This window comes from Mixophyes fleayi, chromosome 7 (assembly GCF_038048845.1).
Source record: "Mixophyes fleayi isolate aMixFle1 chromosome 7, aMixFle1.hap1, whole genome shotgun sequence".
NCBI lineage: Eukaryota > Metazoa > Chordata > Amphibia > Anura > Limnodynastidae > Mixophyes > Mixophyes fleayi.
Window position 1 is genome coordinate 448,888 of NC_134408.1, and position 15,824 is coordinate 464,711.

General features: G+C 54.9%; 2 protein-coding genes and 1 long non-coding RNA gene across 3 annotated transcripts in view; 1 reads left to right on the plus strand and 2 right to left on the minus strand.

The window, feature by feature from the left end:
• SLC5A2 (solute carrier family 5 member 2) overlaps nt 1-1,685 on the plus strand; it is a 21,040-nt gene extending 19,355 nt beyond the window's left edge. Inside the window, exons 13-14 of the mRNA XM_075178709.1 lie at nt 693-756; nt 1,543-1,685. Coding sequence (XP_075034810.1) covers nt 693-756; nt 1,543-1,685 — 207 coding nt within the window. The remainder of the gene's footprint in view (nt 1-692; nt 757-1,542) is intronic.
• On the minus strand, nt 1,420-11,279 carry RPUSD4 (RNA pseudouridine synthase D4). The gene is made up of 7 exons (XM_075178708.1): nt 11,125-11,279; nt 9,567-9,669; nt 9,294-9,495; nt 5,411-5,504; nt 4,818-4,965; nt 3,548-3,645; nt 1,420-1,949 (listed from the first exon to the last, which is right to left on the minus strand). The coding sequence occupies exons 1-7, from the start codon at nt 11,233-11,235 to the stop codon at nt 1,719-1,721; spliced, it is 987 nt and encodes a 328-aa protein (XP_075034809.1). The 5' UTR covers nt 11,236-11,279; the 3' UTR covers nt 1,420-1,718.
• LOC142097113 (uncharacterized) lies at nt 10,639-11,117 on the minus strand. Its single transcript, XR_012678130.1, has 3 exons — nt 10,988-11,117; nt 10,817-10,890; nt 10,639-10,705 (listed from the first exon to the last, which is right to left on the minus strand). It is a non-coding gene; the product is annotated as an uncharacterized LOC142097113 (long non-coding RNA).
• Nucleotides 11,280-15,824: the final 4,545 nt, after the last annotated feature.

The following is a 15,824-nucleotide window of genomic DNA, read 5'->3' on the forward strand; positions in this document are numbered from 1 at the left end:
CGGGATGATCCCACACAGTATAGGAATGACGGCGGCTCCTGACGGGATTATCCCACACAGTATAGGAATGACGGCCGGCTCCTGACGAGATGATCCCACACAGTATAGGAATGACGGCCGGCTCCTGACGGGATGATCCCACACAGTATAGGAATGACGGCGGCTCCTGACGGGATTATCCCACACAGTATAGGAATGACGGCCGGCTCCCGACGGGATCATCCCACACAGTATAGGAATGACGGACAGCTCCTGATGGGATGATCCCACATAGTGTAGAAATGACAGCCGGCTCCTGACGGGATGATCCCACACAGAACTAGGAATGACGGCCGGCTCCTGACGGGATGATCCCACACAGTATAGGAATGACAGCCGGCTCCTGACGGGATGATCCCACACAGAACTAGGAATGACGGCCGGCTCCTGATGGGATGATCCCAGACACCTCCACTAATCCCAGCTCTAATTCCAAGTAGCGCACCAGATTCATGCTGGGCCCGGCGCTTCTTTCTGCCTTGATCTATAGCAGTGTAACTCTGGGCAGAAGTAAATAGTACAAGCAGCGGGGAACAAAAGGACATGTAATAGAGGCCACTATGATTACATTAATAATAAACACAAAGCTGTGAGTCAAATTTAAAGTAGAATTACAGGCACCTAAATAAAATCCTCATTCTCTCTCTTCACAGCTCTATCGGTTGGTGTTCAACCTCCGGAACCGGCAGGAGCCACGAGAAGAAATGGGAAAACCAGGTACCGCGCACTATTATATTAATGGTATTACAAGAAGGAAACTAGAATCTCACAAGTGACGCTGGGAGACTAATACAACTAAACATCCTTAAGTGTCTCAGTCCCACCACCACCAGTTATAGACGGATCATTCTCCGGTATCAAGACTTTACCACGGACCCCCTGTATTAACAACTAGTTACAAGGTCGTCCTCAGGATCAATGCTGGTGTTACATAGAGTATAATGAGCCTGAAAATGATTAGAGAAGTAGCAGAAAAATATTAATCTCTAGAAAGGAAATTCTGAAATAAGGGGAATCCCGTCCCCAAAACAGGTCCCAACATAAAGTAGCATGTAATACTCTGTGTTGGGGAATAAGGTTATATCAGAAATTGTGAGTGAGAACGGAGAGGAAATGCTGGAGATATTTACCAAACACCAGACTCAGGAGTTCCTATTGCTCCTCTGTATTACCAGACACGCCGGAAACACCAGTCCTCATGTCATGGAGACACCATTATCACACATGGGGATAGCGACTAGCGACTGGGTGTCAAGTGTTGGGGGCAATGAAAGGGTTACTCATTTGTGAATTTCCCAGTTAAGAAACCTTTGTGAATAGGATGAAATAAGGCCCCATTCCCAATCCCTATTAACACAGAGTTCAGTCAGCAGTAACGAGACGTTTTAATTATTTTATTCCATACTCTGTAATGTGCTCAGGACACTTGTTTCATGCACACAATGTATATAAAATGTATAGAGAAGAAGCCAGTGTAATAAATGTCATTTCCTCTCTCCACAGGAGTCTACGATTCCAGCACTCAGGAGAAAGGGTCTTCTGCACAGCCCAGCATCAGAGAGGACCCGAAACAGGCTCGCCTGGTCAATGTCAACGCGCTTGTCATGATGAGCTGTGCGATCTTCTTGTGGGCGTACTATGCTTAAATAAAATCCTTCTCGCCTCAATGTGTCTGCTCGTTAGGGGGCACCATCGTCTGGGGGTACTTCAATGCTCTGCAGACTGGGGGCAGGGATGTGAAGTCTACGAAGGGTCCTCAGGAAGTGTTTAGGGGGTTGACACCGCAATATAACAGGGTCACTCCCAGGGGAGAGCGGTAATGTGATTTGTGCAGCGTGAAGATGCATAAGAAGTGAGCGAGCTTGTGGGGAAGTTATTCCGAGAGCACGGAGCACCACCGGGGGGAGTTTCTGGAGAAAGAGAGGGCAATAAATCCATTATACACACAGATTAATCTAGGACAGGTTATCCAAACTGTTATCTCTTATTAAGGTGCCCTCAGACGCCTCATCAGTCTCACCCCTTGTATGTCCCCTCATTACAGGTCATATTCTCTCGGATTACACCCACCTCCCTCAGGAAGAGCTCCAGCTTACGTATCAATCCCATTCCTGCTAAGAAAGGGAACAGCCAAATCTATGCACCGCGCTCCATGACATTCAGCACTCAGACTACCCCGCCACACGCGTTACCCCAGAGATCCCCCCGCCACACGCGTTACCCCAGAGATCCCCCCGCCACACGCGTTATCCCAGAGATCCCCCCAGCCATGTGCGGCTACACGTTACCCCAGAGATCCCCCCGCCACACGCCCCCAGCTATGCGCGACTACATGTTACCCCAGAGATCCCCCCAGCCATGCGCAGCTACACGTTACCCTAGAGATCCCCCCTCGCCAGGCGCGGTTACACGTTACCCCAGAGATCCCCCCGCCAGGCGCGGCTACACGTTACCCCAGAGATCCCCGTGCCACACGCGTTACCCCAGAGATCCCCCCCAGCCATCCGCAGCTACACGTTATCCCAGAGATCCCCCCAGCCATGTGCGGCTACACGTTACCCCAGAGATCCCCGCGCCACACGCGTTACCCCAGAGATCCCCCCAGCCATGTGCAGCTACACATTACCCCAGAGATCCCCGCGCAACACGCCCCCAGCTATGCGTGACTACATGTTACCCCAGAGATCTCCCCCAGCCATGCGCAGCTACACGTTACCCTAGAGATCCCCCCTCGCCAGGCGCGGTTACACGTTACCCCAGAGATCCCCCCTCGCCAGGCGCGGTTACACGTTACCCCAGAGATCCCCCCAGCCATGCGCAACTACACATTACCCCAGAGATCCCCGCGCAATACGCCCCCAGCTATGCGTGACTACATGTTACCCCAGAGATCTCCCGCAGCCATGCGCAGCTACACGTTACCCTAGAGATCCCCCCTCGTCAGGCGCAGTTACACGTTACCCCAGAGATCCCCCCTCGCCAGGCGCGGTTACACGTTACCCCAGAGATCCCCGTGCCACACGCGTTACCCCAGAGATCCCCCCAGCCATGCGCGACTGCACGTTACCCTAGAGATCCCCCTGCCAGGCGCGGCTACATGTTACCCCAGAGATCCCCCCTCGCCAGGCGCGGTTACACGTTACCCCAGAGATCCCCCCAGCCATGCGCGACTGCACGTTACCCCAGAGATCCCCCCGCCACGCGCGTTACCCCAGAGATCCCCCCAGCCATGCACAGCTACACATTACCCCAGAGATTTCCCTCCACACGCGTTACGCCACAGATTCCCAACAACACATAATATTTGTACTCAAGACGAAAGTCGATACGTGGGGTCTTAGATAGGTTTCCAGGTTGGCCTGGTCTTAAGGTTGAGGTCTCCTGGCATAGATAACAGACTTTATTGCGGAGGTCTAAAAACCTTCTACTATCCATCCAAACCGTTCTCTTTACTTCAAATCTTCCCCAAAACCATCCTCCAATATAACCCTGTCTCTGGCTTGGTTACCTGAGGAACAAGGCGCGCCCAGTTTGAGTACTTGTGGTCCCCAAGAATTGGACAATTCAGGGCGAGAGCAAGATGAGCCCGTAACTGGTGCTTCACACCTAGAGAGAGACAGACATCTAGGGTAATACAGTATAGAGAGAGAGAGGGAGAGAGACTGACAGGCGTCTGGGGTAATACGGCAGAGAGACTGACAGGCGTCTAGGGTAATACGGCAGAGAGACTGACAGGCGTCTAGGGTAATACGGCAGAGAGACTGACAGACGTCTAGGGTAATACGGCAGAGGGACTGACAGGCGTCTAGGGTAATACGGCAGAGAGACTTACAGGCGTCTAGGGTAATACGGCAGAGAGAGATGACAGGCGTCTAGGGTAATACGGCAGAGAGAGATGACAGGCGTCTAGGGTAATACGGCAGAGAGAGACTGACAGGCGTCTGGGGTAATACGGCAGAGAGAGATGACAGGCGTCTGGGGTAATACGGCAGAGAGAGATGACAGGCGTCTGGGGTAATACGGCAGAGAGACTGACAGGCGTCTGGGGTAATACGGCAGAGAGACTGACAGGCGTCTGGGGTAATACGGCAGAGAGACTGACAGGCGTCTGGGGTAATACGGCAGAGAGACTGACAGGCGTCTGGGGTAATACGGCAGAGAGAGACTGACAGGCGTCTGGGGTAATACGGCAGAGAGAGACTGACAGGCGTCTGGGGTAATACGGCAGAGAGAGATGACAGGCGTCTGGGGTAATACGGCAGAGAGAGATGACAGGCGACTAGGGTAATACGGCAGAGAGACTGACAGGCGTCTGGGGTAATACGGCAGAGAGACTGACAGGTGTCTGGGGTAATACGGCAGAGAGAGATGACAGGCGTCTGGGGTAATACGGCAGAGAGAGATGACAGGCGTCTGGGGTAATACGGCAGAGAGAGATGACAGGCGACTAGGGTAATACGGCAGAGAGACTGACAGGCGTCTGGGGTAATACGGCAGAGAGAGATGACAGGCGTCTGGGGTAATACGGCAGAAAGAGACAGACGTCTAGGGTAATACGGCAGAGAGGGAGAGAGAGAGACTGACAGGCGTCTAGGGTAATACGGCAGAAAGAGACAGACGTCTAGTGTAGTACAGGTCCCCCTTCATACGCCACAGGGGACCACACCCTATACTGGGACAGATGTATTCTACTATTGTGACATATGGATTGTGTACTGGGGACAGTAGTGAAACAGAGTGAGAAGATCATACTATGTTATGTGATATAAAACCCTCACCGGTGAGAGGCTGCAGTTCTACCAGTGAGACCCCCGATGCCTTCTCCAGAGTGCGGTAACGTGTCACAGCCTCATGTGCAGAACTGCTAATACGGAACCTCTGCAGAGACCCATCCGGTGACGCCCGGAAGCGCGGGCACAGAGCCATCTGAGAAGGGAAGAACCATTAGGAGGAGACATCCGAGGAGAAATGATATCAGTGTCCATATATAGGTGGCCATAGACAAGACCTGGATGTCATTCTGTGCACACACAGGCAGATAGTGGCCATCTTCCCAATACCAATGAACCATCTGGTGAAACTGGTCAGCATTAAGGACACAAGGACTGTTACACCCCACTGTAACGACATGCACCCCAATATTGCAGAATCTCAATCAGACATGGCGGAAATAACGCTGGGAAGACGACCATTATCGATCTGTGTGGGGCCTTCTGACCACACTAACAAGCCGCAATAAGGCGGAATCATCCCGCTTGGCCACCAATGTGTGCGGTGAAATAGAAGGATGATCTCGTCGCTGGACTCCCAGGCGGAGAATAAGGATGGTCTGATGTGTAGTCACCTACAGAGGGAACTGATACCAACCAACCTTGTAATGTTTCTGGGGTCCAGGCGTCTCCTTCTCTATAATGGGAATGTCCACAATTCCTTCCAGGGGAGTGGGAACCCCAAGACATACTGCCCTGCATGATAATAATATAGCACCAGTCACATAGAATAATAAATACAGGAAGTTTATGGTAAGAAAAGGATTATTATATACAATAATTTAATTCATGTAGAACATATCCTGAAGATGGAGAAAAAGTATTCCTTAAATATTCAATGTCTTCTACTTTCACCAGCACCCACTGCGCCCATTTCATCTACCCAACGCTCTCCAGATCCCTCCACGAGCGACCTCATCAGCACCTCCCGCATCTCTCACTAGCCCCCTGCTTGCCCTCTCACCGCATCCGACACTCACCCCTCCCTCTCTCACCAGCCCCGCACACTCGCCCCCTCCCTCTCTCACCAGCCCCCACACTCGCCCCCTCCCTCTCTCACCAGCCCCCCACACTCACCCCTCCCTCTCTCACCAGCCCCCCACACTCACCTCCTCCCTCTCTCACCAGCCCCCAAAACTCGCCCCCTCCTTCTCTCACCAGCCCCCCACACTCGCCCCCTCCCTCTCTCACCAGCCCCCCACACTCACCTCCTCCCTCTCTCACCAGCCCCCAACACTCGCCCCCTCCCTCTCTCACCAGACCCCCACACTCGCCCCCTCCCTCTCTCACCAGCCCCCCACACTCGCCCCCTCCCTCTCTCACCAGCCCCCCACACTCGCCCCCTCCCTCTCTCACCAGCCCCCCACACTCGCCCCCTCCCTCTCTCACCAGCCCCCCACACTCGCCCCCTCCCTCTCTCACCAGCCCCCCACACTCGCCCCCTCCCTCTCTCACCAGACCCCCACACTCGCCCCCTCCCTCTCTCACCAGCCCCCCACACTCGCCCCCTCCCTCTCTCACCAGCCCCCCACACTCGCCCCCTCCCTCTCTCACCAGCCCCCCACACTCGCCCCCTCCCTCTCTCACCAGCCCCCCACACTCGCCCCCTCCTTCTCTCACCAGCCCCCCACACTCGCCCCCTCCCTCTCTCACCAGCCCCCAACACTCGCCCCCTCCCTCTCTCACCAGCCCCCCACACTCGCCCCCTCCCTCTCTCACCAGCCCCCCACACTCACCCCCTCCTTCTCTCACCAGCCCCCCACACTCGCCCCCTCCCTCTCTCACCAGCCCCCAACACTCGCCCCCTCCCTCTCTCACCAGCCCCCCACACTCGCCCCCTCCCTCTCTCACCAGCCCCCCACACTCGCCCCCTCCCTCTCTCACCAGCCCCCCACACTCACCCCTCCCTCTCTCACCAGCCCCCCACACTCACCTCCTCCCTCTCTCACCAGCCCCCAAAACTCGCCCCCTCCTTCTCTCACCAGCCCCCCACACTCGCCCCCTCCCTCTCTCACCAGCCCCCCACACTCACCTCCTCCCTCTCTCACCAGCCCCCAACACTCGCCCCCTCCCTCTCTCACCAGACCCCCACACTCGCCCCCTCCCTCTCTCACCAGCCCCCCACACTCGCCCCCTCCCTCTCTCACCAGCCCCCCACACTCGCCCCCTCCCTCTCTCACCAGCCCCCCACACTCGCCCCCTCCCTCTCTCACCAGCCCCCCACACTCGCCCCCTCCCTCTCTCACCAGCCCCCCACACTCGCCCCCTCCTTCTCTCACCAGCCCCCCACACTCGCCCCCTCCCTCTCTCACCAGCCCCCAACACTCGCCCCCTCCCTCTCTCACCAGCCCCCCACACTCGCCCCCTCCCTCTCTCACCAGCCCCCCACACTCACCCCCTCCCTCTCTCACCAGCCCCCAACACTCGCCCCCTCCCTCTCTCACCAGACCCCCACACTCGCCCCCTCCCTCTCTCACCAGCCCCCAACACTCGCCCCCTCCCTCTCTCACCAGCCCCCCACACTCGCCCCCTCCCTCTCTCACCAGCCCCCCACACTCGCCCCCTCCTTCTCTCACCAGCCCCCCACACTCGCCCCCTCCCTCTCTCACCAGCCCCCAACACTCGCCCCCTCCCTCTCTCACCAGCCCCCCACACTCGCCCCCTCCCTCTCTCACCAGCCCCCAACACTCACCTCCTCCCTCTCTCACCAGCCCCCAAAACTCGCCCCCTCCTTCTCTCACCAGCCCCCCACACTCGCCCCCTCCCTCTCTCACCAGCCCCCAACACTCGCCCCCTCCCTCTCTCACCAGCCCCCCACACTCGCCCCCCTCCGTCTCTCACCAGCCCCCCACCCTCGCACCCTCCGTCTCTCACCAGCCCCCCACACTCGCCCCCTCCCTCTCTCACCAGCCCCCCACACTCACCCCTCCCTCTCTCACCAGCCCCCCACACTCACCTCCTCCCTCTCTCACCAGCCCCCAAAACTCGCCCCCTCCTTCTCTCACCAGCCCCCCACACTCGCCCCCTCCCTCTCTCACCAGCCCCCCACACTCACCTCCTCCCTCTCTCACCAGCCCCCAACACTCGCCCCCTCCCTCTCTCACCAGACCCCCACACTCGCCCCCTCCCTCTCTCACCAGCCCCCCACACTCGCCCCCTCCCTCTCTCACCAGCCCCCCACACTCGCCCCCTCCCTCTCTCACCAGCCCCCCACACTCGCCCCCTCCCTCTCTCACCAGCCCCCCACACTCGCCCCCTCCCTCTCTCACCAGCCCCCCACACTCGCCCCCTCCTTCTCTCACCAGCCCCCCACACTCGCCCCCTCCCTCTCTCACCAGCCCCCAACACTCGCCCCCTCCCTCTCTCACCAGCCCCCCACACTCGCCCCCTCCCTCTCTCACCAGCCCCCCACACTCACCCCCTCCCTCTCTCACCAGCCCCCAACACTCGCCCCCTCCCTCTCTCACCAGACCCCCACACTCGCCCCCTCCCTCTCTCACCAGCCCCCAACACTCGCCCCCTCCCTCTCTCACCAGCCCCCCACACTCGCCCCCTCCCTCTCTCACCAGCCCCCCACACTCGCCCCCTCCTTCTCTCACCAGCCCCCCACACTCGCCCCCTCCCTCTCTCACCAGCCCCCAACACTCGCCCCCTCCCTCTCTCACCAGCCCCCCACACTCGCCCCCTCCCTCTCTCACCAGCCCCCAACACTCACCTCCTCCCTCTCTCACCAGCCCCCAAAACTCGCCCCCTCCTTCTCTCACCAGCCCCCCACACTCGCCCCCTCCCTCTCTCACCAGCCCCCAACACTCGCCCCCTCCCTCTCTCACCAGCCCCCCACACTCGCCCCCTCCGTCTCTCACCAGCCCCCCACCCTCGCACCCTCCGTCTCTCACCAGCCCCCCACACTCGCCCCCTCCCTCTCTCACCAGCCCCCCACACTCACCTCCTCCCTCTCTCACCAGCCCCCAAAACTCGCCCCCTCCTTCTCTCACCAGCCCCCCACACTCGCCCCTCCCTCTCTCACCAGCCCCCCACACTCACCTCCTCCCTCTCTCACCAGCCCCCAACACTCGCCCCCTCCCTCTCTCACCAGCCCCCAACACTCGCCCCCTCCCTCTCTCACAAGCCCCCCACACTCACCTCCTCCCTCTCTCACCAGCCCCCAACACTCGCCCCCTCCCTCTCTCACAAGCCCCCCACACTCGCCTCCTCCCTCTCTCACCAGCCCCCCACACTCGCCCCCTCCCTCTCTCACCAGCCCCCCACACTCGCCCCCTCCCTCTCTCACCAGCCCCCCACACTCGCCCCCTCCCTCTCTCACCAGCCCCCCACACTCGCCCCCTCCCTCTCTCACCAGCCCCCCACACTCACCTCCTCCCTCTCTCACCAGCCCCCCACACTCGCCCCCTCCGTCTCTCACCAGCCCCCCACACTCGCCCCCTGCATATCTCACCACAATCCCATATGCCCCCGCTCTCTCACCAGTACACTTTGTGCAATCTACGTTCCCGCATTAGTCTCTGTACTCGCTCTGCAGCCTCTGTGCTCCTGGCCAGGATTAATGCCCCAGTGGTATCTTTGTCCAAACGATGACAAACTCTCAGAGGCTCCGCCCCTCTTCCAAACAGCATCTCAGACAGAGCGGGCAGCAGGTGGGCCACACTACGGGCCACGGAGGGGCCACCTGGGGGAGGACAGAAACATGAATGACTGTACCCACACGTAGGACAGGGGTAAGTGCTCCTCCATCCTCACCATGTGCAGACAGTCCATTAGGTTTGTTTATCAGCACAAGGTCCGAGTCCTGGTGCAATACCCAGCTCCGTAATTCTTGTAGTGTGGCGCTGGGACCGGGGGTCTGAGGGGAAGACAGAAACTATAAGGACGACTCCAAAATACTGGGTCATATAATTATCACAGAGAACCAGGAACAGCACTGATCATACGATTCTCATGTTATTACTCAGAGAGTGGCGGTAACAGCTGTACCTCATATATCACCACGATTTATACATAGCACTGCGTATAATAATACACTTTATTATTACTCTTAAAGTCCAAAGTGAAGCTGTTCCATTCTACCATCCAGCCCTTGGATGGTGGATATTACATACATATATATATATATATATATATATATATAGTATGTGTCACACACACACACTATACCCCCAATTCCTCATGTTCACACAATGCACAGGTAAGTCATGTGCAGGAATAGTCTGGTGCTCAGTTTATATTGGTGCATCTACATGTCCATGAAGAGGCTCCAGAAGACGCCCTTTACAATCTGGACCCTTAGATCTCTCCCGGGTGAGGGTCTCTGATTAGAGGTTGGGCTAGCAGCCCCTGAATATGGGTATACAGTAATGGCCACGTCACTATAAGACGGACAAACGAGAACTACTACAGGGGGCTCAGATACGGGGTAACACATTAATAAAAGGAAGGGAAAAATTAAATTATATTATAAAGAGAAGTTCTAAAAACTAGAAAGAAGGTGCCTTAGATGGGATGGAATGACATTTATATACACACATACAGGGTACAAGTTATATGTATAAACATAGATACAATTCAATACAAAGAATTGTCCACCAAGGACATACAAAGGAGATCAGTTCTGATTTCAGCATGGTAAGGATTCTTTACTGTAAGGGCAGTAAAGCAGTGGAATCCAGACCACATGAGGGGTCTATGGGTGACTTCCCCAAAAGAATGTAACAAGGTAACAAGGTATAGGACATCTCTCCTACAGGATATGGGGGTGACTGATGCAAAGGAGAGATCTGGTTTCTGGGAACAGGGGGGGGTCGTTGCTTTACTGCATTATCACATCACACACATGTCACCTGCACACAGGACACGTCACCTGCACACATCACACACGTCACCTGCACACATCACACACGTCACCTGCACACATCACACACGTCACCTGCACACATCACATGTCACATACATGTCACATCACATACATGTCACCTGCACACAGGACACGTCACCTGCACACATCACACAGGACATGTCACATACATGTCACATCACATACATGTCACCTGCACACAGGACACGTCACCTGCACACATCACACAGGACATGTCACAGACATGTCACATCACATCACATACGTCACATCACACAGGACATGTCACATCACATCACATACATGTCACCTGCACACACCACACACGTCACCTGCACACATCACACAGGACATGTCACATACATGTCACATCACATCACACAGGTCACATCACACAGGTCACATACATCAGGCCGCAGCACTAGTTATTATTATGCTCCCGGTCACCTGTATCTTCGCCGCCGCTCTCTTCTCAGCCCGGATCCGCTCCGCCAGCCTCCGAGCCCCGCGTGTTACACCGGCCGCCGCCATCTTTACTCCTGGCAAGGCCGCCGTCATATGCTTCAAAAACACTTGGCCGCCATCTTTACCTTGACAGTACTGGCGCCGCCATGTTTACTATGGTCAACCGCGGCCACCGTCTATTCTTTGGAAACCTGCCATCGCCATTTTTACTCCGGGTACGACCCATCTTTGTCACGATAAACGAGGCCGCCATGTTTGAAGTGGGTAAATGACCTTTACTGTGTGTTGTCATATATATAATTGTATGGAAATACTAATGACGCGTCTAAATATCTCTTATAAATTATATATATCAGCCCACCAACTGGGTTTTGTTCCTCATCAAACACCAGAAAATGGTGGAAGACTGGTCACCGCTGACCATCCCTGGTCACCCCTGATTGCCTATGGTCTCTGCTACACCCCTCATCATACCTGGAACCCCTAAACACCGCTGATAATCCTGGGAACCCCTAGTCTCACCGTGGATCATCCTTGGACATTACCGACCATACCTGGAACCGCTAAACACCACTGATCATCCCTGGTCTGTACAACACCCCTGGACACCGTGGATCATCCTTGGACATTACCGACCATACCTGGAACCCCTAAACACCACTGATCATCCCTGGTCACCAATGATCCTCCATGGTCTGTACAACACCCCTGGATACCATGGATCATCCTGGGAACCCCTAGTCACCAGTGGACACCATGGATCATCCTTGGACATTACCGACCATACCTGGAACCCTTAAACACCACTGATCATCCCTGGTCACCAATGATCCTCCATGGTCTGTACAACAGCCCTGGATACAATGGATCATCCTGGGAACCCCTAGTCACCACCGACCATACCTGGAACCCCTAAACACCACTGATCATCCCTGGTCACCAATGATCCTCCATGGTCTGTACAACACCCCTGGACACTGTGGATCATCCTTGGACATTACCGACCATACCTGGAACCCCTAAACACCACTGATCATCCCTGGTCACAAATGATCCTACATGGTCTCTGCTACACCCCTGATCATCCTGGGAACCGCTAGTCACTACTGGACACCGCAGATCATCCCTGGAACCCCTAAACACTGCTGATCATCCTGGGAACCCCTAAACACCACTGATCATCCATGATGCCCCATGGTATCTGCTACACCACTGATCATCCCTGGAACCCCTAGTCACCCCTGGACACCATGGATCACCCCTGGAACCCCTAAACACTGCTGATAATCCTGGGCACCCCTCTTCACCACTGGACACCGCAGATCATCCCTGGAACCCCTAGTCTCCCCTGGACACCGCTGATCATCCCTAGTCACCCCTGATACCCCATGGTCTGTGCTACACCCCTGGACACCACCGATCATCCCTGGAATCCCTATGCTCCCCTGGACACCATGGATCATCCCTGTAACCCCTAGTCTCCCCTGGATACCGCGAATCATCCCTGGTCACCCCTGATACCCCATGGTCTGTGCTACACTCCTGGACACCATGGATTATCCTGGGAACCCCTAGTCACCACTGATCATCCTGGGAACCCCTAGTCACTACTGGACATCACGGATCACCCCTGGAACCCCTAAACACAGCTGATAATCCTGGGAACCCCTAGTCTCCCCTGGATACCGCGGATCATCCCTGGAACCTCTAGTCTCTCCTGGATACCCCATTGTCTCTGCTATACCCCTGGTCACCACTGATCATCCCTGGAACCCCCACTAGTCTACCCTGGATACCGTGGATCATCCCTGGAACCCCTGATACCCCATGGTCTGTGCTACACCCCTGGACACCACCAATCAACCCTGGAACCCCTAGTCTCCCCTGGAAACTGCGGATCATTCCTGGTCACCCCTGATCCCCCATGGTCTCTGCTACACCCCCCTGATCATCTCTGGAACCACTAGTCTCCCCTGGACACCATAGATCACCCCTAAACACCGCTGATAATCCTGGGAACCCCTCATCACCACTGGACACCACCAGTCATCCCTGGAACCCCTAAACACTACTGATCATCCCTGATGCCCCATGGTCTCTGCTACACCACTGATCATCCCTGGAACCCCTAGTCACCCCTGGACACCCCTGGAACCCCTAAACACTTCTGATAATCCTGGGCACCCCTCTTCACCACTGGACACCGCAGATCATCCCTGGACACCGCTGATCATCCCTAGTCACCCCTGATACCCCATGGTCTGTGCTACATCCCTAGACACCACCGATCATCCCTGGAATCCCTATGCTCCCCTGGACACCATGGATCATCCCTGGAACCCCTAGTCTCCCCTGGATACCGCGGATCATCCCTGGTCACCCCTGATACCCCATGGTCTGTGCTACACTCCTGGACACCATGGATCATCCCTGGAACCCCTAAACAAGCTGATAATCCTGGGAACCCCTAGTCTCCCCTGGATACCGCGGATCATCCCTGGAACCTCTAGTCTCCCCTGGATACCCCATGGTCTCTGCTATACCCCTGGAACCCCCCCTAGTCTACCCTGGATCATCCCTGGAACCCCTAGTGTCCCCTGGATACCACGGATCATCCCTGGTCACCCCTGATACCCCATGGTCTGTGCTATACCCCTGGACACCATGGATCATCCTGGGAACCCCTATTCACCCGTGGATACCGCTGATCATCCCTGGAACCCCTGGTCTTCCCTGGCTATTGCAGATCATCCCTGGAACCCCTAGTCTCCCCTGGATACTGCGGATCATCCCTGGTCACCCCTGATACCCCATGGTCTGTGCTACACTCCTGGACACCATGGATCATCTTGGGAACCCCTAGTCACCGCTGATCATCCGTAGTCACCCGTGGATGCCCCTGATCATCTCTGGATTTTACATAGGAACAGCAGCTAAGATATTTAATATGCATTATCTTCCTACAACAGAGACAGAAAGGTCTCCCCTCTTTCATATACAGCCAGGATGATATCTGTGGCCTCTTCCATAACTGGAGTTTTAATTATTTCTGTAGTCTTGGGTATTTATCACCTGATAATAACTATTAAGAGGGGACTATCTGCTTTCAGATGCAGGTATCTGAGTTTCTAGGTGCCAGGATGTAGAACACTTTTAGTACCCTCTCCCCTGTGGATGAAGTCATTAAGCCCCGACCCTCCCCCATCAACCACCACCAGGCAATAACTCTTGGAACAGGTGTGATTTTAACTTCTTTGAACCACCATGTGCCAAGAATAAGTCCCACTTGTCCTTCGGTGAGAGATACACACAGAAATATACACTGTGTATTTGTTTAATCGATCTGGTTAGATGTCCAATAGTTTGTGCAGTAAACGGAACCAACATCTTATAAGTCATTGTTTTTCCTCCCACAAGTCTGATGAATCTTCTTTTACTCCCAGGGTTGTGCACTCACCTTCATCTGGTAGAAACGGTCCTATATGTGACACAACAGCAGCTTATCTCCCGATGCAGAGCGAAGAGCCGAAGCTTCGGCTACACACTCGGCATCCATCCGCCAGTCTATAGCACCGAGTATACGGCCATCGGAAAATGGCTTCATTCAGTGTCACTCTGGTGTTGTTGTCCTGAGCCTATGACGTGGTGGGATATACACTACATGTGTGAACATACAGAACACACATCCTATGTAACATATGACTTTCCATGTATGCACTGAATTATACCAGAGAATAAGTGGGAATTCTCGCCTGTTTCCAGGATCACACTGACAGAGGCTTCTGCAACATTTAGTGTGTCCATAAAAAAAAGGAATACACCCAAAACCCCCGGGGGTCTCCCAACAACTGGAATAGTCTGTGCGAGAAATGATCTCTCCGGCTTTGTCATGTGTTCTCCCGACTCTGTAATAAACCAGTATAAAATCATATAGTCCCACTTTTATATTGGGAATCAATATAAAGGTGGGACAAACAATGACAGCCCAAACCCTAATAGCCAAGAACATTGATCACCATTATCAGCAAAACTTTTCTACCTCTAATCCTCAACATCTGTTGATGTATATCCTGCATGCATCTCAAATCTCATATCAATATACTCTCCCTGCCGCCCTCTTAGATCTACCTCTGACCTGCGCCGTGTCTCTGATAACCACCTCTCACTCCCACCTACCAGACTTCTCCCGTGCTGCTCCCCACTTATGGAATTCCCTACCACGCTCAATCAGACTTTCCCACAGCCTTCAAATCTTTAGATGCTCCTAAAAAACCCATCTCTATCTCAGAGGTGACCTTATCCCCGATAACACTATTCACACTAATGCACCCTCACAACTGTCCCAATCTCCACTCTGAGCCACACTCGCTCCTCTTGTCTCAGCTGTGCCCTCTTCCACTTACAGTGTAAGCTCTGTAATGAGCAGGATCCTCCATAACCTTTGTTTTCATGTCTGAATTTATTTTGTTGTATGTCCCTGTTTTATGTATGTCCTGTTTTCCCTACTGTGCTGTGGAGCACTGTGGCACCTTCCAAATCTCCTCCCACTCACCCCTATTCGTACCACAGTGAAGTCTTACTCTACCCCCCCCCCCCCCCCCCCCAGCCATGGAACCGGTACAGTGGCTATAAATCTATCCTATCTAAACTCTGTTCACATTTATATCACACAATAAATCCTA